This window comes from Geotrypetes seraphini, chromosome 2, assembly GCF_902459505.1.
Source record: "Geotrypetes seraphini chromosome 2, aGeoSer1.1, whole genome shotgun sequence".
Taxonomy (NCBI): Eukaryota; Metazoa; Chordata; class Amphibia; order Gymnophiona; family Dermophiidae; genus Geotrypetes; species Geotrypetes seraphini.
This window is the reverse complement of record NC_047085.1, coordinates 397,117,735-397,143,191: the sequence shown is the minus strand read 5'-3', so window position 1 is coordinate 397,143,191 and position 25,457 is coordinate 397,117,735. Positions and strand designations below refer to the sequence as shown.

The window sequence follows — 25,457 nt, the reverse complement described above, 5'->3', positions numbered from 1 at the left end:
CTGACTTCGCGATCCTGCTGCGGCTGTTCATAGGTGGTGCGGGGAGGCCAGGGGGGCGAGCGGTCCTTCGGGGTGGGTCGGGGCATCAGGCCTTCAGGGTGGGGCGGGCGGGCAGGCAAGCAGGCTTTCAAGGGGGAGGGGGGTGACAGGCAGGCAGGCAGGCCTTCAAGGGGGGACAGGCCTTCGGGGGGGGTGCAGGCCTTCAAGGGGGGCAGGCAGGCCTTCAGGGGGGTGCAGGCCTTCGGGGGGGGGTGTAGGCCTTTGGGGGGGTGCAGACCTTCAAGGGGGTGCAGGCCTTCAAGGGGGGAAAGGCAGGCAGGCCTTCAAGGGGGGGACAGGCCTACAAGGGGGGAACAGGCCTACAAGGGGGGGAACAGGCCTACAAGGGGGGGGACAGGCCTTCAAGGGGGGGTGCAGGCCTTCAAGGGGGGTGCAGGCCTTCAAGGGGGAGACAGGCCTTCAAGGGGGGGAAAGGCAGGCAGGCCTTCAAGGGGGGGACAGGCCTACAAGGGGAGGGACAGGCCTACAAGGGGGGGGGACAGGCCTTCAAGGGGGGGTGCAGGCCTTCAAGGGGGGTGCAGGCCTTCAAGGGGGAGACAGGCCTTCAAGGGGGGGAAAGGCAGGCAGGCAGGCCTTAAAGGGGGGACAGGCCTACAAGGGGGGGACAGGCCTACAAGGGGGTGGGACAGGCCTTCAAGGGGGGGACAGGCCTTCGGGGGGGTGCAGACCTTCAAGGGAGTGCAGGCCTTCGGGGGGGGTGCAGTCCTTCAAGGGGGTGCAGGCCTTCAAGGGGGGGAAAGGCAGGCAGGCAGGCCTTCAAGGGGGGGACAGGCCTACAAGGGGGGGAGAAGCTACAAGGGGGTGGTACAAGCCTTCAAGTGGGGGACAGGCCTTCGGGGGGGTGCAGACCTTCAAGGGAGTGCAGGCCTTCGAGGGGGGTGGTGCAGGCCTTCAAGGGGGGACAGGCCTTCAAGGGGGGAAAGGCAGGCAGGCAGGCCTTCAAGGGGGGACAGGCCTACAAGGGGGGGGGGAGAAGCTACAAGGGGGTGGGACAGGCCTTCAAGTGGGGGACAGGCCTTCGGGGGGTGCAGACCTTCAAGGGGGGGACAGGCAGGCAGGCCTTCAAGGGGGGGACAGGCCTACAAGGGGAAGGGACAGGCCTTCAAGGGGGGTGCAGGCCTTCAAGGTGGGACAGGCAGACCTTTAAGGGGGGACAGGCCTTTGGGGGGGGGACCATGATTTAGAAGTACACAGAGGGAAGGGGGTGTTCAAAGAGACATGCATATGCCAAACTTTGGGGGGGGAAGAAATAATGGGTCTGAAAATAGAGGAGAGGGAGAGAGATGATGGACCATGGGATTTAGGGAGGGAAGGAACAGAAAGGGAGAGAAATTGGACACAAGGGATGGTGTGGAGGAGGGATAGAGATACTGGATAGGAGGGTAATTAGGAAAAGAAACGGAGAGATGGTGGACTCTGGGATGGTGGGGAAGGAGGGAGAGATGCCGGATGAAAGGGTATTTAAGAAAAGGTGGATCTGTGGAGGGAGATGAAAAAAAGGAAAGATACCAGACTTCCTGGGAAGGGAAGGGAAATGGAAAGGGAGGACAGAGTTGGCAGATGGATGGTTAGCATGCAGAAAGAAGGAGACCCTGGCAAGCAAGTTATCAGAAGAAAACCAGAGCCTTGGACCAACAAAATTTGAAATATAACCAGACAACAAAAGGTAGAAAAATTAATTTTATTTTCTGTTTTGTGATTATAACATGTCAGATTTGAAATGTGTATCCTGCCAGAGCTGGTGTTGGACTGCAAACGTGAGCTAGGATTTAACAGAAAGAGGAAAAGTCCTTTTTGTTTCTTTATTTTATTTACCCAGTGAGGTGTTCCTAGTGGTGATGGTGGCAGCGTGTCAATGTGTTGAGAGGAAGAGGTGGTCTGGGAAATTCTGCTGAGCAAACTACGGGCCCATTTCCACCCCCCAGTTAGTCCACTCCACTCAACTGATTCACACACTGAGTGGGTCTTTGGGTGTTGTTTTGGGATCTCTTCCAGTGGTTTATCTCCTTCTGGTCCAAGGAAGGAAACTTTGTTATCCTTAGCATTGACCTACAGAATATGTTTGTAACAGCGCTGCTTGTGTGGCATTAGGCTATGTAGTGATCGAAAGAAAAAAACAGACCTTTGCACATTTTTGCACTATATGGTGGGTGTATGAGGAGATTCACATTTCCTGCACAGCTAAGTCCATGTGAAGTTACCTTGTGCTGTATTTGACATCTAGCAAGGTCTCTGTTTGAAAGGAAAGATCTAAACTTAAAAATGAAGTGGCCAGAAGTTATGGTAAAAGCAGATAGTGTAGCTGGTTTTAAGAAAGATTTGGACAAATTCCTGGAGGAAAAGTCCATAATCTGTTATTAAGACATGGGGGAAGTGTCTGCTTGCCCTGGATCGGTAGCATGGAATGTTGCTACTCTTTGGGTTTTGACCAGGTATTAGTGTCCTGGATTGGCTACCATGAGAATGGGCTACTGGGCATGATGGACCATTGGTCTGACCCAGTTAGGCTATTCTTATGTTATGTTCTCATCTGTAGGGGCCTTTGTTTTCACTTCTTATTTTAATGTATTTTTTTTCTGGGAACTTATCAGTGTTTTTTATAATGGGAACAAAAATGGAAGAGAATTAATGTGTGTGGAATGGGGGGTAACTAATTTCTTCAGCTAAATAATTCAATCCACTTCAAACAGACATAGGAGAACTTGTGCACCATTCACACACCCTCCAACCAAAAACGTCAAAAGAAAAAAACTGTTCGACAACCTCCTAGCCATTCGAGCTGCAACACTCGACCCCCAACTCTACAACCAATTGATATCAACCACAGACTGCAAAACCTTCAAAAAGAAATAAAAACCCTTCTATTCAAAAAACACATAAAACCGAACTAACACAATCAGAACTGTCCCAAGCATCACCTGCAACTACTCCATATGTACTTCTAATGTCATGACAATTTAGACATAATTTATGTTATGTTATGTTTGGAATAATGGTTACATATATGAGGTTCAATAAAAGAAAATTTTCACTGCCTGTTTCTATTCTGACCATTTATTCCATTTCATGGTTATTGCAAAAAAAAAAAAAAAAAATTTTTTTACATGGGGGGGGGGGGTGTCAAAAAATGATGGGCCCCGGGTGCCACATACCCTAGGTACGCCACTGTAATCACTAAACTTTTCAATCAGCACTCCTGTGCTCAGTGCTTCCCACACAAAGATGGCTGTTGAGTGTTTGAGCTGGAATCTTGAGACTCCTCCCACCTGATGACATCAATTCAGACTAGGGCCAATCAAAGGCTCAAGAGAGGTTCTCAATAGAAAAGCCATTCAAAAGAATTAACTTTACAAAGAAAAATCATAGAAAAAAAACATTTAAAGAAAATCCATTTAAAGAAAATCTTCAGAGAGAGAAAAAAAACCTTAATCGATGGGACAGAGAAGAGTGCCAGAATTTTAAAAAGTGGCACCATTTTATTAGTGCGCACTAAACGCTAACACGTGCATGTTATCTGATGGACGCGTTAGCGGTTAGCGCATGCATTGATATAGCGTTTGCTAAATCTGTGCTAAAACACTTAGGGCTCCTTTTACAAAGGTGCGTTAGGGCCTTAACGCGCGCTAGCCGCTACTATCTCCTTTTAAGCAGGTGGTAATTTTTCGGCTAGTGCGTGCTAATCTTGAATGTGCGCTAAAATCGCTAGCGTACCTTAGTAAAAGGAGCCCTAAGCGCGCCTTTGTAAAAGAGGACCTTTAAGTTTCCTATTTAAAATAAAAATTGTCAAAGGATTCATGGAAAAGGGTGGTTGCTAATCATAGTGGTGTTAGCTTCCTTTGTCTGTCTTATAAGGAATAGGATATTCAGGCTGGCAGTCAAGGCTGACTGATAGCTATCCAAACACTGTAGGCCCTTTATTATTGCACAACCACTTAAACAAAAATAGCCAGTTATGGCTAATTGAATAATTATTGTGCAGCATCTGACTATCAACAGAGGGGTTTGGGTTGCTTAGGGTTTGAAGCTTGGTTGAATAAAGTCATGTAAATCAGTCTCTAAAATGCTTTCAACACAATCATTTTATGCACCCCCTGGTGTCTTAAAGGCCATTACTGTGATGGATGAATTTCGAGGTTTGGATAAAGACATAGAAGGATCTTCCAAGCGATGGAAAACACTGGTCGAATCTGAGTGTCCAGAAAAGGAAATGTTTCCACAGGAATGGAAAAACAAAACTTCTTTTGAGAAGCTTATCATACTGAGAGCCCTCCGTCCAGACAGAATGACATATGCTGTCAGGTATTGGTCTCTAGTTTTGTTTAAATTAGTTGTAGGCAATGCAGTATGCAAGTTAGAAATATATCACTATTGGCTATCTGAAACAAACTGGACTGCATTGAGAAATGGATCTTCTATAGCAGTGGTCTCAAACTCAAACCCTTTGCAGGGCCACATTTTGGATTGGTAGGTACTTGGAGGGCCTCAGAAAAAATAGTTAATGTCTTATTAAAGAAGCTAGTGTTTAAGCCCGTTACATTAACGGGTGCTAGAATAGATGTCAGTCTGTCCTTCTCCTGCCCCTCTGTCTCTTTCTTCCTTTCTTTCTGTCTCTCTCCCTGCCCCGTCTATCTTTTTTCTTTCTGTCTCTCTCCCTGCCCCGTCTATCTTTTTTCTTTCTGTCTCTCTCCCTGCCCTGTCTATCTTTCTTTATTTCTTTCTATCTTTCTTTCTCCCTCCCGCTGTCTATCTTTATTTCTTTCTTTCTATCTTTTTTTCTTTCTGTCGCTCTCCCTGCCCAGACCCTCACTGAAGCCGCCTTCCAGCGGTGCCAGCTAAGGGATCCCTTGCCCTTTCCTCAATCCAGCTGTGGTCAGTTGCCCGCACACTCCTGGCGGGGGAGGGGAGGGGTTCCTTTAGCTCTCGTTCGCTGAGGTGGTGGTAGCCCACCCCATCCATGCACTCTCTCTCTCCTACCTGCACTCCAAATGCCTGCTTCTCTCACCCGCCCAAAGCCTCTCTCTCTAGTGGCTATCCCATGTCTCTCTTCTCCTCACCAACCCAGGCCCCAACTCCCAATCAGGCATCTCTTTCCACTCCCACCCAACTATCATTCTCCTCCTTGTCCTCCACCCTCATCTCATGATTGATTCCCTTGCTCCTGCCCCCAGCTGACCATCTAACCTGCCGGTTCCTTCTTCGGACAGATGGGAATGATCTCCCTCTCCCCCCTTGCTCCAGGGGAGTTTACTTTGAGGGGGGGTCACAGTTGCGGGCATCAGGAATTTTTGTTGTTGCAAGCTCCCCTTTCCCCCTACATGCCAGTGATTGTTGGGGGGTTTTTTTTGTTTTTTTCGGCAGACAGAGAGAGGGCGGGAGGGGGGAGTGGCTGCTGTGGTGATCTGGCCGACTCCCTTGCCGAAGTTATTTTTCAGTTTAAAGGTGCCGCGGCGGCTCCTCTAACGATTCCCGCCTGCATTAGAAGTCTTCTCTGAAGCAGATGCGGCTCGTGACAGGAGCCGCGGCGGCACCTTTAAACTGAAAAATAACTCCAGCTAGGGAGCCGGCCAACTGGCAGTTCACGTCGGAGCTTCGGTCTGGCCTGCTCCCTGCTCGCCTTGCCGTATTGTATTTTTTAGTTGAAAGACGCCACAGCGGCTCCTCTCATGATCCCCACCAGCATCGGAAGTCCAACGCAGGCGGGGATTGTGAGAAGAGCCACCGCCGCGTCTTTAAACTAAAAAATACAATATGGCAAGGCGAGCAGGCCAGACCGAAAAACAGGACGAAAAACAGAACACTAAGCGCGGGTCCCTACAGCTCACAGAAAAAAGGCGCACGCAGTGGGAGTGTGCATGCGCGGCTTAGGGTTTTATTATATTAGATAACAAGTTTGCATGAGGTAAAACTTTTTGTAGTTTATAAATCTTTCCTTTTGGCTGTCTTAATAATAATATTGTAATTTATAGCTAAAGAGACATATGATCAAGAAACTGTTTTATTTTATTTTTGTGATTATGATAAACATACCGAGGCCTCAAAATAGTAACTGGCAGGCCGCGAGTTTGAGACCACTGTTCTATAGTGTGAATACCACTATTTTAAATCTTAGGTGCTACCTACAATGAGTTTAATTGTACTTTTATCTTTATTTTGCAAGCACAACAAAATTCCCCTGTGTTATAATATGATAGATATACATTTTTTTGACCAATAAATGTTGTTGCACTCTTCCCCCCCCCTCTTTTTACAAAAGCGTAGCGCAGTTTTTAGCACTGGCCACAGTGGTAACATCTCCAATGCTCATAGAATTGTTACCACCACGGCCAGCACTAAAAACTGTGCTACACTTTTGTAAAAGCGGGGGGGGGGGGGGGGGGAGGGGGGAAGAAAGAGAAAATCATTTTAATGTGTATTGAGGAAAAATTAAATGGATATTAAATCTTCATATTAAAATAATAAAGATTTTTAGTATTATTAATATTAATAATTGATGGAAGGGGGTTGGGTATAATTGTGATTCTATTTATTATTTGTTTGAAATAGTGTATTCTCTAATATTTTGCTATTTTCAATTAAATGTATTACACTACTGTAATTTAATAAAATAATAAAAATGTTAAAAAAAACCCCAAACCATTGCACTTTTTAATGCTATTCAGAAACATAAAATGGAATCGGATGTGCAGTCTGTAAGCAGCAGATGACCAATTTTGGGGTTATATAGATTTAGGGGCTCCTTTACTAAAGTGCATTCAGATTTGTAGTTAATGCAGCTTAACGCATATTAGCTGCAAATCTAACATAGAAATTAGTGGAAACATCATTTACAGAATCTAGTCTTATGTACCTAACACACTTTAGTAAAGGTACCCCTCAGTCTCTTCAATAATATTAATGTTTATTACTTCTAATACATTGTTTATCCATATAGTTCTGTATAATATAAGTGGCGTTTCTCAAGAAATTCAATTATGTGAATTATAATACTGAGAGCTTAGGTATTTTGCTGAAAGTAACACAGCAAGTGGATTTCTTAGGCATAAATATTTAGTATTTTTATTTGCAGCTATTATTCTAAGGGTAAAGTTTAAGTATTTTAAACAAATAAAAATATGCACATTGAATTTCTACAGAAATTTTGTTGAGGAGAAGTTAGGTTCAAAGTATGTTGTTGGCAACCGGATGGACTTTACCAAATCCTATGAAGAAAGCAGCCCGACCACACCAGTGTTTTTCATTCTTTCCCCTGGAGCAGACCCTTTGAAAGAGATGGAATCACTTGGTAAGTCTTCTAAACTGTGGGTTAATACACCAAAAACAAATATTTTGTAAGAAATAAAAGCATATAAATCATGATTTTCATACTGTTTTATCCCTACATTTTGTATCAAAAATTAAACAAGATTATAGAGAAGTATATAAAGTATTAAATTTGCATTCTTTATGAAGGTTTATTTGTATGCAGTGTGCCAGTGTGCATGCATAAAGGGCCAAATTCTATAAACGGCATACTGATTGTAGATGGCCAACTGCTGCCTAACCAGCCAATCGGGATGTGCGTTAAAAAACCCCCAAACATCCCAAGGCAGGCCGCCTACATTGTAGGTGCCTCCAGGAGCCTAGGGAAGCACGTAGGCCCGCCTAATCTCACCTAAGGCTACTGCAACCTGTCCCCCACCTACCCACCACGAAGACTACAGGCAGGAGGAATGCCCAATACCCTCCTGCCAGAACCCACCACCACCCACCTCCCAAACATCACTGGCAGGAAGGATGCCCAGTCCCTCCTGCCGGAACCCCTCCTGAACATCGCCAGCAGGCAGGATGCCCAATCCCTCCTGACAGAACCTCCCCCCACTCTCCCTCTGAACATCACTGGCAGGAGGGATGCCCAGTCCCTCCAGCTGGAACTACCCCCCCTCAGGAACATCGCTGGCATCCCTCCACCCCGTAAAGTCACCCCCCCGGACCCCATCAGCCCACCCCCCCCCGGAACCCCCTCTACCTTATAATGATGGCCAGCTGAAGGCATCCTTCCTGCCTCCAGCCAGCAAGCCCACCTTCACACGAATGGCGGGCCTGCCCCTTACCGGTGGAATCTGGCCAATGGGAATCTTAAGCCCCTCTCGCAGTGCATTCTGGTGTGCACTGGGAGTGGCCTAAGATTCCGATTGGCCAGATCCCTTAAGCCACTCCCTGTTAGTTAGATCAATGCTCTCCAAAAATTATGAAGTCAGTCCTATTAGACTGCCAGTTAGATTTATTTAACTGGTTGTCTCATATGTTGGAAATAAGGGTAATTCCATCATCCAGCGGTCATATCATCATTGCTCCCATAGTCAAAAACTTTAAAGAATCTACTTCGTTAGTTACCAACTATAAACCAATTTCATCTATCCCTTTTTTTGTTAAATTAATGGAAGGATCGGTCCACTCTCAGTTACTGATCTATTTGGAGCACCACTCACTTCTACATGAGTCTTAGGTTTCTGCCCTATGTATAGCACTGAAACTGTTTTAGCTGCTATTTTAGATTTTCTAAATAATTTGTTCAGTAAAGGCACCAGTGCACTGATACTGTAATTCAATCTGAGCAGTGTGTTTGATCTAGTAGATCATAACAAAATTACTAGAATGCATAGATGCTATTGGCATTCAACATAAAGTCTACAACTGGTTTCAGGGATTTCTTTTATTGTGTTCTTATCAAGTTCAATTTGATGATGTTTGCTCCGTTAAGTGGAATAGTCCATGTGGTGTTCCACAGGGTTCTCCGTTCTCTCTACTGCTTTTCAATGTATATCTATCCTCACTGGATACAATATTGTGTAATCTTGGACTCAAATTGTTCAGCTACGCTGATGATGTTACTATCGTAATTCCGACTTCATCGTCAATCTCAAGTATTAGTCATATAGTTGTTGAGGTATTCAGGGTCATTGAAAATTGGATGATCGAATTCAAGTTGAAAGTTAATCCAGAGAAAACAAAATTTTTCTTTGCCTCTCCACGTCAAACTCAAATGGAGACCTCTTTGATATTAAACGCAACAACTTATCCAATTCAACCCATAATTAAGATTCTAGGGATGACCCTAGATCAGAATTTAACTATGAGAAATCAGGTTGATTCCCTTGTATGAAAAGATTTCCTCATGTGGAAATTGTGCAATCTGAGAGCCTATTTGAATGTCTCATCCTTTAAATTATTGGTTCAGTCCTTGGTACTGGGTCAGTTGGACTATTGTGACATTGTTTATTATGCAGATATTTAAAAAAAAACCTTTCAAGAATGTGTATTATCCAGAATGCAGCGGTTTGAATTACGTTTGGTTTGAAAAAGTTTGACCATGTTACTTTTTATTGGGAGCTACACTGGCTGCCAGTTGAGGCTCGCGTGATATTTAAGTATGGATGCATTTGTTACAAGGTTTCAATCGGTCTAGTACCCAATTATCTTATAGATTAATTTCTCTTTGCAAATCTAATGCATTCTCAAAGATGTCATAGTTTCTTTGTTTTACCCTCAATTAAAGGTTGTAAATTTAAAAAGTACCATCAACGTCTTCTTTCCTATCAATCTGTGACAAGAATTTTAAGCTATAGATATTGACCTCTATTTCTTATCAACACTTTGGGAAACAATTGAAAACCTTCTTATCTAGGTTTCTGGGGAATTGATATTCCATGTTCAACTGTATGATTATGTAACTTTTTGTAAACCGCATAGAACTTTACGGTTGTGCGATATAGAAACGATTTTTATGTTATGTTATTGTATAATTACAGAGGTTTAACATAGCTCTTATCTTCCTAGGCAAAAAACTTGGCTTTACTATTGATTCTGGAAAATTCCATAATATATCTCTAGGACAGGGCCAAGAGATGGTAGCTCAAGAAGCACTGGACAAAGCTTCAAGACAGGGTCATTGGGTCATTCTTCAAGTAAGTGTAAACCAGTGGTATATGTATTTAATAATTTATAAATTACGCCAAATAAATGAAAATAAGCACTCATGAAAAAGATAATTATATTTCACGAAATAAGTTAGTTTCTGATAGCTGCTAGAGGTCATAACTATCATTTTAAACCTGAGAGCAGGAATGCCGAGGGATAACTCCTGCCCAACCACTATACCATTAGAGAAAGCCCCGGTAAGTGCCTAGTGCTAGGGGGAGGAGAGTCAGATGACTCTTTAGGGAGGAGCAGAGGCTTGATGCTACTGCGAGCTGGGTGATGGGTAGGGATGGTTATTGAGCAGGAAATCAAGGTGATTTACCCCTAATTCTATAACAGGGTGAACACATTTATGCACCAGTAGGGCGCATAAGTGTACAGAATACTGCCACTTATGTGAGTACATGTATAAGTATACTTCTCCCTCCAAATTTGCGGGTTTAGAAATCACAACTTCGGTTATTCATGAGTTTCTAAACTCTGACCCACCCCTGCCTCCTGGACCTCTCTACTCTGTACCTGGTGCGGCCCTCGAGTTGGGACTTTGACAACCCTGGTCTAGGGTATACATATTCAGGGCTTCCAGTCTCTTCTCATACTTCTTCTGGCACAAGCCTCCTATCATTTTCGTCGCCCTCCTCTGGACCGCTTCAAGGCTTGGCAAGTGCCAGAAGTGGTATTAGGTGTCGTAAAGAGCCTCCATAGTCACGCTTCACAAGAAAGTTAGGCACTGGAAATGCACATCTGTCCCCCACCTACCCATTTCTTAGCCTGTTGCTTTAATCCAGTGTATTGTAAACTGTGTGTCTCCTGAGATTTCTAGTATGCCGCGACACACTGGCGAGGAGGAGAGTCATCCAGGCTGGCTGCCTGCCTACAGGACGTGCATCTGCGCCAGCCGACTCTCCTCCTGACCAGCGTCTCTCCTTTTCTCCCTGCACCTCCTGGACTCCTCCACTGGTGGGGTCATGGCCAGATGGGCCTCCGCGCATATGCGGATGTCAACGTGATGACATCACGCACATGCGTGATGCCATCACATCGACGTCCAGGTGCCTTCCAGCCAGGGCATTGAATTTAGTGTGCCATCGGCCGGAAAGTTTACGAGACACTGCTCTGATCAATCGGCTGTTCTCCTGTAGGTTTATTGAAGGGCGTTAGGGTTTGGAATTAACATGAATTTTAAGTGCATGTTAACTGCAAATCTAATGCTATTCTTTTTTGAGGGTAAGTTTTATGCAGATAGTGCGCTAATATAGTCATTAATGCACAGTAACTGCCTATTGCGCTAGCAGAATAATGCTTCCATGCCCCTGCCATACCTTCTCCCAGAAAAATTTCCTAAAAGAATGCCTTAACACTGTGATAAAATACCTTTTAGCATGCATTAAGGGCCTGATTCTCTAAAAGTGCGTCCCGATTTTAGGCAGCTGTAGGCGTCCTACAGCTGTCTAATCAGCCAATCGGGATGCACGTTTTTTAAAAAAAAATGCTCCCCAGGCAGGCCTGAAGGCACCTCCGGGAGCCTAGGGAGACCCGCAAGATGCCTAAGCTCGTCTAAGGGCCTTAGGCGGGCCTTAGGCTGAACCTAGGCGGTCCTACACGTCTCCCTAGTAGATGAGAAGCTTAAAAATGTAGGCCAGCAAAATGCTGGTCTACATTGTAAGTAGACGCGGCCACTATACTTATCGCGGCAAGGGATCTCTCTGCCGCTATAAGTATAGCGGGCCGCGGCCTGTCCGATCGCTGGGAAGAGGGTGCCCAATCCCTCCTGCCCGGAGACGCACCCTCCCGACACTACCGACCGCCCCACCCCCGACACTACCGACCGCCCCCCCCCAACATTACCGATCTCCCCCCCCCCGACAATATCGGTCGCTGGCAGGAGGGTGCCCAATCCCTCCTGCCCGAAGACGCACCCCCCCGGCGCTAACAACCCCCACTCCACCAAACCTGTTCTTACAGATGGGTCTTGCACGTCGAGCAAGCAGGCACGCCTCGTCGAAATGAGGCGGCCCGCCCCTTCCCGGCCCATCCCGCCAAAGCCTAAGGCCTGATTGGCCCAGGCTCTAGAAGCCTGGACCAATCAGGCCTTAGGCATAGCGGGTCCACCCATCCCCACTTAATCTAAGGCCTGATTGGCATCCCGATTGGCTGATTAGACAGCTGTAGGACGCCTACAGCTGCCTAAAATCGGGACGCACTTTTAGAGAATCAGGCCCTAAGGGCTTAATACCCTTAAGTAAACATACCCCTTAATTAGATATTGTATAATATGGTTTTTAAGTTTGCTAATACAAATTAAATAGTACTAAAATTAATTGGGTAATGTAACAAAAATGTCCACACTGAAAATTTGCATGTGAATCCATAATGTGCATACATCCTATGCCTATAGTGAACTTGACTGCATCCTACATGAAACAGGTAGAAAATATTCAATTGTCAAGTGTTTCTTTTGTGATTGTTACTTCCATAGAATATACATCTAGTGGCCAAGTGGCTTGGAACCTTGGAGAAACTGCTTGAAGAATACAGCAAAGAGAGTCATCCAGACTACAGGGTTCTCATTAGTGCTGAACCAGCTCGATCTCCTGATGAACACATTATTCCTCAAGGAATACTAGAAAATTCTATTAAAATTACTAATGAACCTCCTACTGGCATGTTGGCTAATTTGCATGCTGCTCTCTCTAATTTTGACCAGGTGAGAAAAACATACTATACTTGGAAACTTTGAGTTGAAATTTAGAAGAAGCCCAATTTACCAGTGACTGTTTATAAAGAACTTGCAGAATTTATTTACCCTTCTCACACATCTGCTTCCCAACAAGACAAAGGGGCATTTTATAAAGTTCAAATGAGCCTTGTTGACTTCATAATAAATGTAGTCACATTCTACATTGGTTTCAACAGGAAATGTGTGGCTCAGTGGTTAGAGCTATAGCCTCAGCACCCTGAGGTAGTGGGTTAAAATCTCATGCTGCTGCTTGTGACCCTGGACAAGTCACTTACTCCCGCATTGCCCCAGGTACATTAGATAGAGTGTGAGCCCACCAGGACAGACAGAGGAAATGCTTGAGTACCTGGTTGTAAACCAGTTAGGCTATAAGTGTCGAAGTGGAAGATGATATTTTCTTTCTCAAGGGACCCTCGGCCACAAGAGGGCACCCGCTCAAACTCAGGGGCAGAAAATTTCATGGCGACACCAGAAAGTATTTCTTCACAGAGAGAGTGGTTGATCATTGGAACAAGCTTCCAGTGCAGGTGATCGAGGCAGACAGCGTGCCAGACTTTAAGAATAAATGGGATACCCATGTGGGATCCCTACGAGGGTCAAGATAAGGAAATTGGGTCATTAGGGCATAGACAGGGGGTGGGTAAGCAGAGTGGGCAGACTTGATGGGCTGTAGCCCTTTTCTGCCGTCATCTTCTATGTTTCTATATTAAGTGTTATATAAATGATAAAATAAATTTTAAAAAACCAAATCAAAATCCAACCCATATTGAATTCAGATTAAATATTTGCAAATCACTTTTGCTTTTGAGGTGTCCTTACCACTGACTGGAAATAGATGTTAAATTGAAATGTAATAATGACGACAGATTGGGTCCAATTCCATTTATTATATAGACTAAATTGGTTAAAAGCTTGGATGGCCAATAAACACTGGATTAGTCTGACAGGGAATATGAATTTGATAAATGATGCTGAAAGATGCCCCGTGATACCTCATACCCATTTTTAGTCACCCTGATTCTCCCTTGCTGAATCTGATCAGTGTGTTTCTGTAGGAACGTTACTATATCAACTGTATTTGTGTACTTTAATGTAAATTGTTCTCTCCTCTGCTGCTTTAGGATACGCTTGAGATGTGTGCCAGAGAAGAAGAGTTCAAAAGTATTCTATTTTCTCTATGCTACTTTCATGCTTGTGTTGCTGGGAGATTGAAATTTGGACCTCAAGGCTGGAATCGAAGCTACCCTTTTAACACAGGAGATCTCACTATCTGCGTCAGTGTCCTCTATAATTATTTGGAAGCCAGCACAAAAGTAAGTGTTGTTGTTCAATTAACTGTAAGTTGACCTTACTCTGGCATATTCTTAACCTTGGGGGCAAAAGAAGACATATAGGAACCTAGGATACGAAAGTACGGGAAGGCCACAAGCCTCTTTTGCTCTGCACAATTTCCTTTCCTCCTTTAATATGTAATGTAATGTAATGTAATTTATTTCTTATATACCGCTACATCCGTTAGGTTCTAAGCGGTTTGAAGAAAATATACATTAAGATTATAAATGAGAAATAAGAAGGTACTTAAAATAATATAGCAGATTTTGATTATTCTCTTGTTCCCGTCTGCCAAGGATCATTTGTGCGTATTTCATGCATTCGATCATTCTAATATTGTATTTATCTCTATATAAATTTGCTCTGAAACCATTGTTCTGTTAAGTAATGAAATAAGTATTTAACTGGTAAGTGAAACATGAACCAAATTGAAGCTTCTATTGATAACATAAACTCTTGACTTCACGTTTGGCATCACTCAAACCAGTTCCTCATTAGCAGCAAGAAAAAAAAATGTCCTTCATTATGTTAACAAAAACAGTGGTTTACATGTGCATATATGGCAAATTCATTAGGCAGGTAATGAAGCATTTGCACAAATGTAATTACATATAGCAATTCTGACAGTTCATAACACTGCATTAATAATCACTACAATTAGTTTTGATGATGGAAGCAATTTACAGCACGTCACACATATAAATAATGGCGCTTTTCCTGCATGTGTCATTATTATATATTAAGGATGCCACCTTCTTGTGACTTTCCTTGCAGTATTCCCCTTGAATTGAAATTAAGGTTGGAGGAATGATAGTTTTAAAGGTGCAATGCATGTAGTTTAAATGCACTGAAGGTTATTTCTCCAATGAACGAATGTTAAGCCTAAATATCAGAAATGTCGATGCAGTATTTAATAACATGGAACAGTGTTTCTCAGCTCAGTCCTTGAGACATACCTAGTCCCATTAGGTTTTTCAGGATATCTACAATGAAAATGCATGAGATGGATTTGCATGCACTGCCTCCTTAGTATGCAAATCTGTCTCATGCATATTCATTGTGGATATCCTGAAAACTTGCTGGAACTAGAACGCAAGGACTAAGTTGAGAAGCTCTGGTATGGAGAAACTGTTGTACTAACATCAAACTTGTTGCTTTCATTACTCGTTTATACAATAGAATTCAACAGTTCAGTTTGAGCATTTTAGGGCTTGATTATTAAGCTGTGTTAGGAGTTTAGTGCAACTTTTAACTGTGGTATAATAATATGGAATTCTGTTTAGCAGTTAGTGTATGTAAATTATTGCATTACACAGCTCAGAGGGTAAGGAGAGTCAGGGCTTTAGTGAGCTGCAGTATGTACAGGCAGGGCAGCTGCACAGGGCGCAAGGAAGGCGGGAGCCTTTCCTGCTTGGCTGCGATGCAGTGAACAAGATAGGATCTCTAGGGTTCATGCTGCATGGGTGCTTTTCCAGCTCAGGGAGGTTCTGAGGACATTGCTTTGCAGTTAACACAGAAATCGTTATTTCACATTAAGGGGATAATTCTGTGTATTTAGGTGCCTAAAGTGTGCCGATGTGGCATCTATTATATAAAGAAAAATAGGAACTTACTTTCCTGTATAGAATACTAGCATTAGAGCTTTATTTATTTTTAAAATTTCTATACAGTTTTATTCCAACACAGTTTACAATAAAGTTAAATACATAAAATATTGAAACAGGTCAGAACAGATAAAAGCAAAAAGATTTAATCCTTGCAATAGGTCAAATGCTCAAATAAATGCATGAACATATAATTGCGTTTTCAGCAGTTTCCTGAATGAACTCCTATCACCACATTCCGAATTGGGCCAACAAGGCCATTCTACAGTTTTACTCCTGCACATGAAAAGGTCATAGCATTCATTTCCACATACTTGGGTTTGACCTTTGTTTTCAACAGTGCTGAATTTTCAGAACGCAATGATCTTGATGGTTGGTAACCAGATATCAAACTCTTAAAAAATTCGGGAATCATGCCATATAGAAATTGATATTACAAAAACTCAAAAAAAGGGAAGAAACCCAAACAGTAGAAAAACTAATCTTCCCTAACCCTGAAACAAGGGTGATTAAATGTGTACTAGTGCACCAAAAAAATGTGCTAAAAGTGCAAATAATAATCAACAAAAATGGTAAAAGCTGTCTCTGCCTCTCATCCAAGGGTACAAAAGCGACCAAAATCAACCAAAAAGGCAAGGGCGAGAGGAACAAGCCGACAGTCTAAAAAGTACATAAGAACATAACATAAGAACATAAGAAGCGCCATCTCCGGATCAGACCTTCGGTCCATCAAGTCCGGCGATCCGCACACGCGGAGGCCCTGCTAGGTATACACCTGGCTTATTTTATAGCCATAATGATCAATACAAGTGGAATTGTCCAATAAAGATAAGGTGCAACAAATAAAGATGTCTTTCAAACCGTCTGGACAATCAGGTTATTCTTTATTCTTCCAATAATACTCGACCCGACATGTACATGTTTCGGCCCTACGGCCTGCGTCAGGAGTCTTGGAGATCTTTGAGTGTAAATAACCTCTAGTATGGACCACTCAAGAAAACTGTATAAATCAGAACGCCGTCATGTGAATGCTGGCTGTAAAGAAAAATTCCACTTGTATTGATCATTCTATCTTTTGTGGATTTGTTTCCCCTGTGTTTTGCGTTATTTTATAGCCAACCATATCTTTATATGCCTCTCTCAAGGAGATATGCATCTAGTTTGCTTTTGAAGCCTAGGACTGTCGATTCCGCAATAATCTCCCCTGGGAGAGTATTCCAGATGTCAACCACTCTCTGTGTGAAGCAGAACTTCCTGATATTAGTCCTGAACTTGCCCCCCCTTAGCTTCATTTCATGTCCTCTTGTCCGTGTCAAATTGGACAATGTAAATAGTTTTTTCTGCTCTATTTTGTCGATTCCTTTCAGTATTTTGAAGGTTTCGATCATATCCCCACGCAGTCTCCTTTTCTCAAGGGAGAACAATCCCAGTGTTTTAAGTCGATCCTCATATTCCAGTTTCTCCATACCCTTCACTAGTTTAGTTGCTCGTCTCTGCAACCTCTCCAGCAGTTTTATATCCTTCTTTAAGTAGGGAGACCAATGTTGGACGCAGTATTCCAAGTGGGGTCTGACCATTGCCCTATAAAGCGGCATTATAACTTTCTCTGATCTACTCGAGATTCCTTTCTTTATCATGCCCAACATTTTATTTGCCTTATTTGCCGCTGCCGCGCATTGTGCCGACGGCTTCAGGGTCCTATCTATCAGTACACCCAGATCCCTTTCTTGTTCACTTTTTCCCAGAGTTGCACCTGACATTCTGTACTCGTATTCCTTATTTTTACTGCCTAAATGCATTACCTTGCATTTCTCCACGTTGAACTTCATCTGCCATTTCTCCGCCCATTTTTCTAACCGACACAAATCGCTCTAGAGTTCCTCACTGTCCTCCTGCGATCTGATTGCCCGGCAGAGTTTTGTGTCGTCTGCAAACTTGATGATCTCACTGGATGTTCCGTTTTCCAGGTCATTGATATAAATATTAAAAAGGATCGGCCCAAGTACCGAGCCTTGGGGTACACCACTAGTCACTTTCTCCCAGTCGGAGAACTTCCCATTTATGCCCACTCTCTGCTTCCTGTTTTCCAGCCATTTGCCTATCCATCTTTGTATATCTCCCTCTATGCCATGGCTTTGTAGTTTCCTAAGAAGTCTTTTGTGTGGAACTTTGTCAAATGCTTTCTGGAAGTCCAAGTATATTATGTCCACCGGCTTTCCACTATCAATTTGCTCGTTCACGGTCTCAAAGAATTGGAGTAAATTCGTCAAACACGATTTCCCTTTCCTGAATCCATGTTGACTGGGTTTCATCAAGTCATGTGTGTCCAAGTGCTGAACTATGCTATCCTTGATCAGTGATTCAATCATCTTGCCGGGGACAGATGTAAGACTCACAGGTCTATAGTTGCCCGGTTCTCCTCTCGATCCTTTTTTGAAAATTGGCGTGACGTTCGCTTTCCTCCAGTCGTCTGGTATCTGACCAGTTCTGATTGACAGGTTTGCAAGTTTTTGCAGTAACTCTCCGATTTCGACCTTCAATTCCTTCAAGACTCTCGGGTGAATTTCATCCGGTCCAGGGGATTTGTCACTTTTAAGTTTGTCGATCTGGTAGTATATCTGATCTAAGTTCATTTCAACTGTGGTGAGGCTGTCCTTTATTTCTCCGTGGGTAAAGGCTCAAGGCAGCCAAAGGGCTTATCCAAACATGTCCGTCCAACGGAATTCCATTTCAAGGGTACAACAGACCCCCTTCCTCAGGAACCAACCGCTGAGTGCTGTAGTCCAACTCACTCAGACACCCGCCAGAATGGAATAGAAGAAAGCTGGACCCGGCGGAACGCCTCCACTAATACCTGCAGAGCAAGTGACGTCATCACGTGTAACGTCAAGCCCAGGAAAAACCCAGGAAATTCAAAAAGTATATTAAATCTGTTGGAAATTAAAGATGGAATTAAAGTTAACGTTAGATGGCACAATGCCACTCAATATAGTCGTTGAGTCCTAAAGGATGCACTGATTGTAGCTCAAAAATCCAGTATTGTTCTCTTCATTATAAGCGAGTCATTCTGTCCCCCTCAAAGTTCTCAGCAATCTGTTCAATGATACTTCATCGTAAATCTGTAAAAGAATGACATTGTTGAATGCAGTGGGGGACCATAGGGGAACTCATTGATGAGGTGTTTATCCTACTTCTATGCTCGATACGACGCATCCTAATAGTTTTCTGGGTGCGCTCTATGTATACCAACTGGCATGGGCAGATAATGATATAAATAACCCAGGTAAATTTTCAATGGGTATTTGCCTTGAAATAATATGTCCTATAAATCTAGGGATGAACCCATGACTCTCCTTCAATGGTGATTTTACAAATGTCACACGTCCCACTGCATTTACTATGTCTGCCCCTGTGATCCAAAATGCTCATATCCGATGTGAATTTGGAATGGATCACATAATCAGCTGCATTCTTAGTACGAGAATAAGCGATACAAGGGTAGTCCTGAAAAGTAGGATGTAATTGTAGTACGTGCCAATGGCACTTGATGCTGTGAGCGATATTAGCTGCGTGGCCAATCAGGGACTCCCTTAGACTCCACCCTAAGGAAGTCCCTGATTGGTTGGAAGTCCCAAGGGAGGAGCCTGATGCACCTCAGCTAATCAGGGCCTTAGGCCCCTCTCCATGCATCAGATGATACACTGGGGTGTGGCCTAAGGCCAGTATTGCATAGCGGTCCTGCAGAGCAGCAGGAGGACTTTGCACTTCCTCCTCCTCCTGAAGATCAGATCACTGGAGGCCTAAGGATTAGGAGGGACTGGGAACCCTTCCTGCTCCCAACGATTTTCAAGGTATGTCTGCTCCCAACGATTTTCAAGGTGGGTCTGGCCGGCCAGGCCTGACAAGGCCCAAAAAGGGATGGGCTGGTCGGGGGTGCAGTGGGACGGTTGTGGTGGAGGGAGGAGCTGGAGGGAGGCCTACGAAGCAGGAGGGACTGAGCACCCCTCCTGCTCCCGACTTATACATACGGGGAGGAGGGGTGTCGGGCCGGGCCGGTGGGTGGGCAATTTTTGACTCTCCTGCTCTCTGCCGTCCTTCCCCACAGTGCAGCCCTGCTTTAAAACCATGGGTTTGCATTATGGGGAAGGGCGGCAGAGAGCAGGAGAGTCGGGGGAGCCAGATAGTCAGGGCAGGCAGAGAGCAGGAGAGGCAGGGGAGGCAGAGAAAGCAAGGGAGCTAGAGAGAGAAGAGTTGGGGCAGAGCAGTTTTTTACACAAGCGACTGGTCCTCACCTCACATGGGAGAGTGTGGCGCAGTGGTTAAAGCTACAGCCTCAGCACCCTGAGGTTGTGTGTTCAAACCCACGCTGCTCCTTGTGACCCTGGGCAAGTCACTTAATCTCCCCCATTGCCCCAGGTACTTTAGATAGATTGTGAGCCCGCCGGGACAGAGAAGGAAAACTGCTTGAGTACCTGAATAAATGCATGTAAACTGTTCTGAGCTCCCCTGGGAGAACGGTATAGAAAACTGAATAAATAAAGAACAAGGGTCATGTAATGTTATAGTAGGAGTTAATGATTTCAAGGTAGTGAAAATTTCAGATAAAGAGGCCTGGTTGACTGTTCTCAGTATCGAGTTGCATAAAATGAGGAGGATGCATTTTGATATTTCACTAAATATTTAGAAGAAAATCACAAGAAAACTCTTTATCATACTGCATAACTCTTCTGATCAGTTCCAAAAACAGTGTCTCCTACAAACATCAATAAAACACCACAAAGGTCACATTTCTATTACAGAAAAATTATTTTTTTAATTGTTGTTGGGAACTTTCCTATCTAGTAGTATGTAGAGTTCTTTTCCAATATGTGATTTTATTTAAAATTGTAAACTACTTAGATTGAATTGTAATAAATCTGCAATCTACACTACTATTATTCATTATTTCTAGAGGTCTATCAGACATGCACATTGCTGTATAGAGTCACAAAGGAGACAGTCCCTGCTCAAATGAGCATACAATCTGATTTCTGATTTCATCGTTAATTTTTATCATTGTCATGAATGAATTAGACAAGATGAGTAATTTGATCAGATAGTTTATTACCAGACTTGCTAGCAGTCTGCTTATTACATGGTAAATAAAATATTTTATTTAGCAGGAGAACAGATTAAAATGAGTTTTCAGACTTCAGTTAAGATATTTCCTAAACAATTCTTTTGGATCTATAGAAAGAAACCTGGGGAAATTCAGTACACTAAAATTATAAAATATCTCAAGCTGTTCACTAGATGCTCCAACTTCTAGAGCTCCTTTTACGAAGCTGCGTTAGCGATTTAACACGCGTAATAGCGTGTGCTAAACTGCCGGCTGTGCTAGCTGCTTCCGCCTCCTCTTGAGCAGGCGGCAGTTTTTCGGCTAGCGCAGGGGTTAGCGCGTGATAAAAAGTCACGTGCGATAAAGCTGCTAACGCGACTTCGTAAGAGGAGCCTTAATTTCAATTAAGAAGCACAGTCTTGTATAGTGTCTATTTTTATCTCTTGCAAATTTACCATTGATTTCTCCAAATTAAAATTTTGTAACAAATGATTTTTTTTCACAGTCTCTCCAATTTCAAATGATTGGTTTTTGATCTCATCAAGAAACTTTTCAGCTTGATCCACCTTTTCACTCACAGTTAAGTCTAGTAATTACCTACCAAGTTATATTCAGCGTAACCACAGACTGATTCTTCATCCTCCTCAACAATGATACAATACATCTGTTGTACCAACAGATTGATCAGAGCTTTGTGAGTCACATAATCCCAGGCCTCAAATGTGGCCTGCTTGAGCCTCAAAACTGCCTCCAACCAGGTTACCCTGTCTCAAATAGGGAACATCCATGTAACTCTGGGCAAGACAGCTTCTACCTGCTGCCTAGTGTCCGAGGAATCCAGCATGCCTAATCTTCTTTTCCTCAGAATTTGATATGGTAGGCTGAGGAAGATTTCTTTTTTTGACAAAGGCAGTATATAAGAGCCTTCATAATATTAAGAACAATGATAACTGTAAAATATTAATGATATCTGAAATTAACAAAACTTGTGAAATCACTAGCTTACACTGAATAATACCAAGATTTTCAATATACTATGGGGCTCATAATCGACAGAGAAAAAACGTCCAAAAACCGGCCTAAGTTGGCACTTGGACGATCATCAGTCAAAAACGTCCAAGTGCCGATAATCAAACCAGGTTTTAGACATATTTATAAATGACCTAGGCCTCCATAGTGCCGCTGAATGACCATATCTAAACGGGGCCTGTCGGGAGGAGTGTCGAGGGCGGGATTTGGGCGGGACGTGGGCAAGCTTAGACTTAGTCATACTGCATGTTTAACCGAAAGTTATACAGCACAGGATCGGCGGAACTTGGACATTGTGACTTAGACCATTTAAAACATGTGCTAAATCACAAAAACCCACCTGCAAACACATAATACAGACCCCCAAACATTACCCCAGGGATCACAGACCCACCTCCCCCACCCCATAAAAATATTAATCACAACTTGAAAATTGTGCCTCCAGAACATCATCACCTGGCAGCCTGGCATAGGAAAGCCTAGTCATGCTGCACAGAGGCGTCTTGGGGGTGGAGGAGGACCCATGCCCATAAGCCCCTGTAATCACTGCATTGATATTGAAACATGTGCACTCCCCTATACACCCCCAAAACTATTTTGTACTGGCATATAAGTCATTACATTACATAAGGGCTATGGGAGTGGTAGATAAGTGGGTCTAGGGGATTCTGGAGGTGGTTTGAGGGGCTCACCATGACCTATAAGGGAGCTGTAGTGAGATGATAATATGGCACCCTTTTTGTGAAGTTCACAGCAGTGCCCTGTAAGGTACCCCACTATTTAGGTGGCATGTCTGGATGTTCAGTCCATCACTTTGCAGACCCCTCCCACGTCCACCAGGGCTTGTTCTAGGCGTTTTTGACTTGGATGAGTTGGAAAATGTGGTATAAAGATGGACTATTTAGCGGCTTGGACGATCAGATCGGCAGGACGTATAGCTAGACGATTTTCAAAATGGAAAAAAATTTGGACGTATTTTTTGAAAATGTGTCCTAAGCTATTTTTTACTTTGGACGACTTGCAACTTGGATGAAAATGGACTTAGACGTTCCTTTCGATTATGCCCCTCCACATTTCTAATGTAGTTTGACACAATTGACTTTAAACACAGAAGTGGAACATATTTTATTTTCAAAACAGGCAATTTGCAGACCCCAAAGAGCTATAATATTATGTAAGCAATAAAACCCAACAGAGCAGGCATGAGCTTAAGGGGAAATAGTCACTGAAGAGTTCATTGAGGGTATATAATGTCACTGAGATTATCTTAGCTGCCAGTTTAAGGATCTAACTACTAATTCATAAAGAGCATAAAATGTAAATAAATTATTTAAAAACTAAATTACAGCCACAATAATCCTAAACAAGTAGCATATCCAAAATGTGAACTTAACTGCAGCTAATAAGCCACTTTTTAATGAAAAAGTTGTCTGATGAATATCAGTGCAATGAAGATTTATTGCTTGTGAGAGTCACTCTTAAAACCCTACCCCCATTCACACACTCACAATGAATATTTGTTCTTCTTGAAATGCAAATTATTTGTAGATTCCCAGTTCAACTTTATGAGCCATTAAATGGAATATTACAGTCTGAAGACTTTCCTTATTGCTCAGTTGAAGCCAATTTAAGAGGAAATGCATTAGAGGTTTAGGTATTCAAATTCAAATAAACTTGTAACAAGTACATTAGAATAGCTAAGCTCTTTGTCTTGTTCTGTTCTGTCACACGCAACGTAAGAAGACTATAATTAAGTTTTTACAGAGCTGTTGGGAGGCCCAAGCTGCCCCTGAGGGCACAAAGGTTCCTGTCTTGAAATGCATTATCATAAACTGGCATGTTTTGCAACCCAGAAGAAGCAAAAGGGGTAGCAAAGAGAGGTTTCTGATATTTTGGAGCCAAATAGAAAGGGGATACAGGAGATCCTGGGATTAAACATGTTATAAGTCATTAACCACAACTTTCAATAAATGTCATTCTGACCTTAGCAGCACGGTGAGCACAAAGGGATTAATATTCATATTTTTTCTTCTCTGAATCTTAATTTCATCTAAAATACAAATCAAGTCAAATATTGCTTCTCTAAGAAAGCAAGTAATCCATGTGTGATTTTACTTTTCTATAAAAAAAAAGGGCCAGCCTCTCATATGCAATGTGTGAAATGTATTGCTGTGTCTTTAACTAATATTTGTTATCCAACATTTTTTTGAGATTTCAATGAATATTACAATCCTGCATGTGGGATCAATCGGAGAGAAACACCGGGATAGTCGGAAGCAGCATGGCTTTGTCTGGTAGTGCTATAGAAATAATTAATAGTAGTAGCGTTCCCTCTGTCTTGTTGATTTTCCAGAACTGGAAGGGAGGAAGGAATGCCACTGGGGCCAGAGGTGGGAGGGAATGGAGGAAGGGAATGCTGCCAATCTTGCGGGAGGGAGGAAGGGGGACAGATGCCAGACATGCCATGGAGGAGGGAGATTACACCAGATCCACAGGATTAGGAAAGAGGCAGGAAGAGATGCTATTCCCATTGGTAGATAGAGAGGCTAGGTGAAACCAAACCAGACCCAGGGGATATGGGGGGAGAGAGAGATGCCAGACTCAGATGATGGAATGAAAGGGAGAGATGCCAGACCCCACCTTGGGGTATTGAGATGCCAGACAAGGAGGTGAAGGAGGAAGAAGAAATTGAGAGAGATGCTGGACTTGGAGGGGTGGAGGGTAGAGAGTGAGATAGACTGTTAGACTGTGGAGGAGGAAGTGTGTGGGGGGTGTGTGAAGAAAAAAAGCAAGAGAGACTGTACCGGGGAAAGATGCTGGACCAATGGAGGGAGGGAGAGAAAGAAATGGAGAGGAAAAGATCCTGGACTGCAAGGGTGAGCAGGGGAGCGGAATGGAGAGATGGTGGCCTTAATAAGGAAGGATGGGACAGGGACAGGGACACAGAGAAAATATGCTAGGAATGGAGATAGTCTAGAGACAAGGAAGCAGAGGTGCAATGCTGGTCAGGAAGTGGGATAGAGATACTAAGATGGCAGATGATGAACATGTGAGGAGGATTGAGACAGGACATAAAGGATAGGACAGATAAGGGATGCAGAGGGAAGATGGGTGATGGACATGGAGTGAGAAGACATATCAAGGATAGAAGACCTTGCAAGAGAATTAGAGAAAAACAGAAAAGAGACACTGGGACTAAAGCAAATGAGAACAGAAAATGTTCAGACAACAAAGGTAAAAAATTGATAGATAGATAGATAGATAGATAGATTGATTGATTCTGGAGCCATATGGTAACCCTATGTAAAGAAATTAAGGATAATTCAGAACACAGCTGTTCGATTGAGTTTTGGTTTAAAAAAGAACGACCATATTAGTCCATATTATTGTTTACTTCATTGGCTGCCTTTGGAGGCAAGAGTATTATTCAAATTTTCCAGTATCTGCTTTAAGCTGATATTGGGATTGTCTCTAGCTTACCTTTTCCTCATTTTGTGTTCCATAGACCATCAAGAGAAACTAAAAACTTCTACTTATTTGCTTATCCAAAAATTAATGGGTGTAGATATAAAGCCTTCTTAGATAGGACCCTAGCATTTCAAGCTGGTAGGCAACAATCTTGGTTAGATAAATGTAT

The 25,457-nt window shown here is 43.2% G+C and overlaps 1 protein-coding gene across 5 annotated transcripts in view; it reads left to right on the top strand.

The window, feature by feature from the left end:
• DNAH11 (dynein axonemal heavy chain 11) overlaps positions 1-25,457 on the top strand; it is a 596,997-nt gene that overhangs the window by 542,695 nt on the left and 28,845 nt on the right. For all 5 annotated transcript variants that reach the window (XM_033930891.1, XM_033930892.1, XM_033930893.1 and 2 more), the window contains 5 exons: positions 4,166-4,359; positions 7,194-7,342; positions 9,877-10,004; positions 12,497-12,724; positions 13,879-14,070. In XM_033930891.1, the coding sequence (XP_033786782.1) occupies positions 4,166-4,359; positions 7,194-7,342; positions 9,877-10,004; positions 12,497-12,724; positions 13,879-14,070 (891 nt within the window). The remainder of the gene's footprint in view (positions 1-4,165; positions 4,360-7,193; positions 7,343-9,876; positions 10,005-12,496; positions 12,725-13,878; positions 14,071-25,457) is intronic.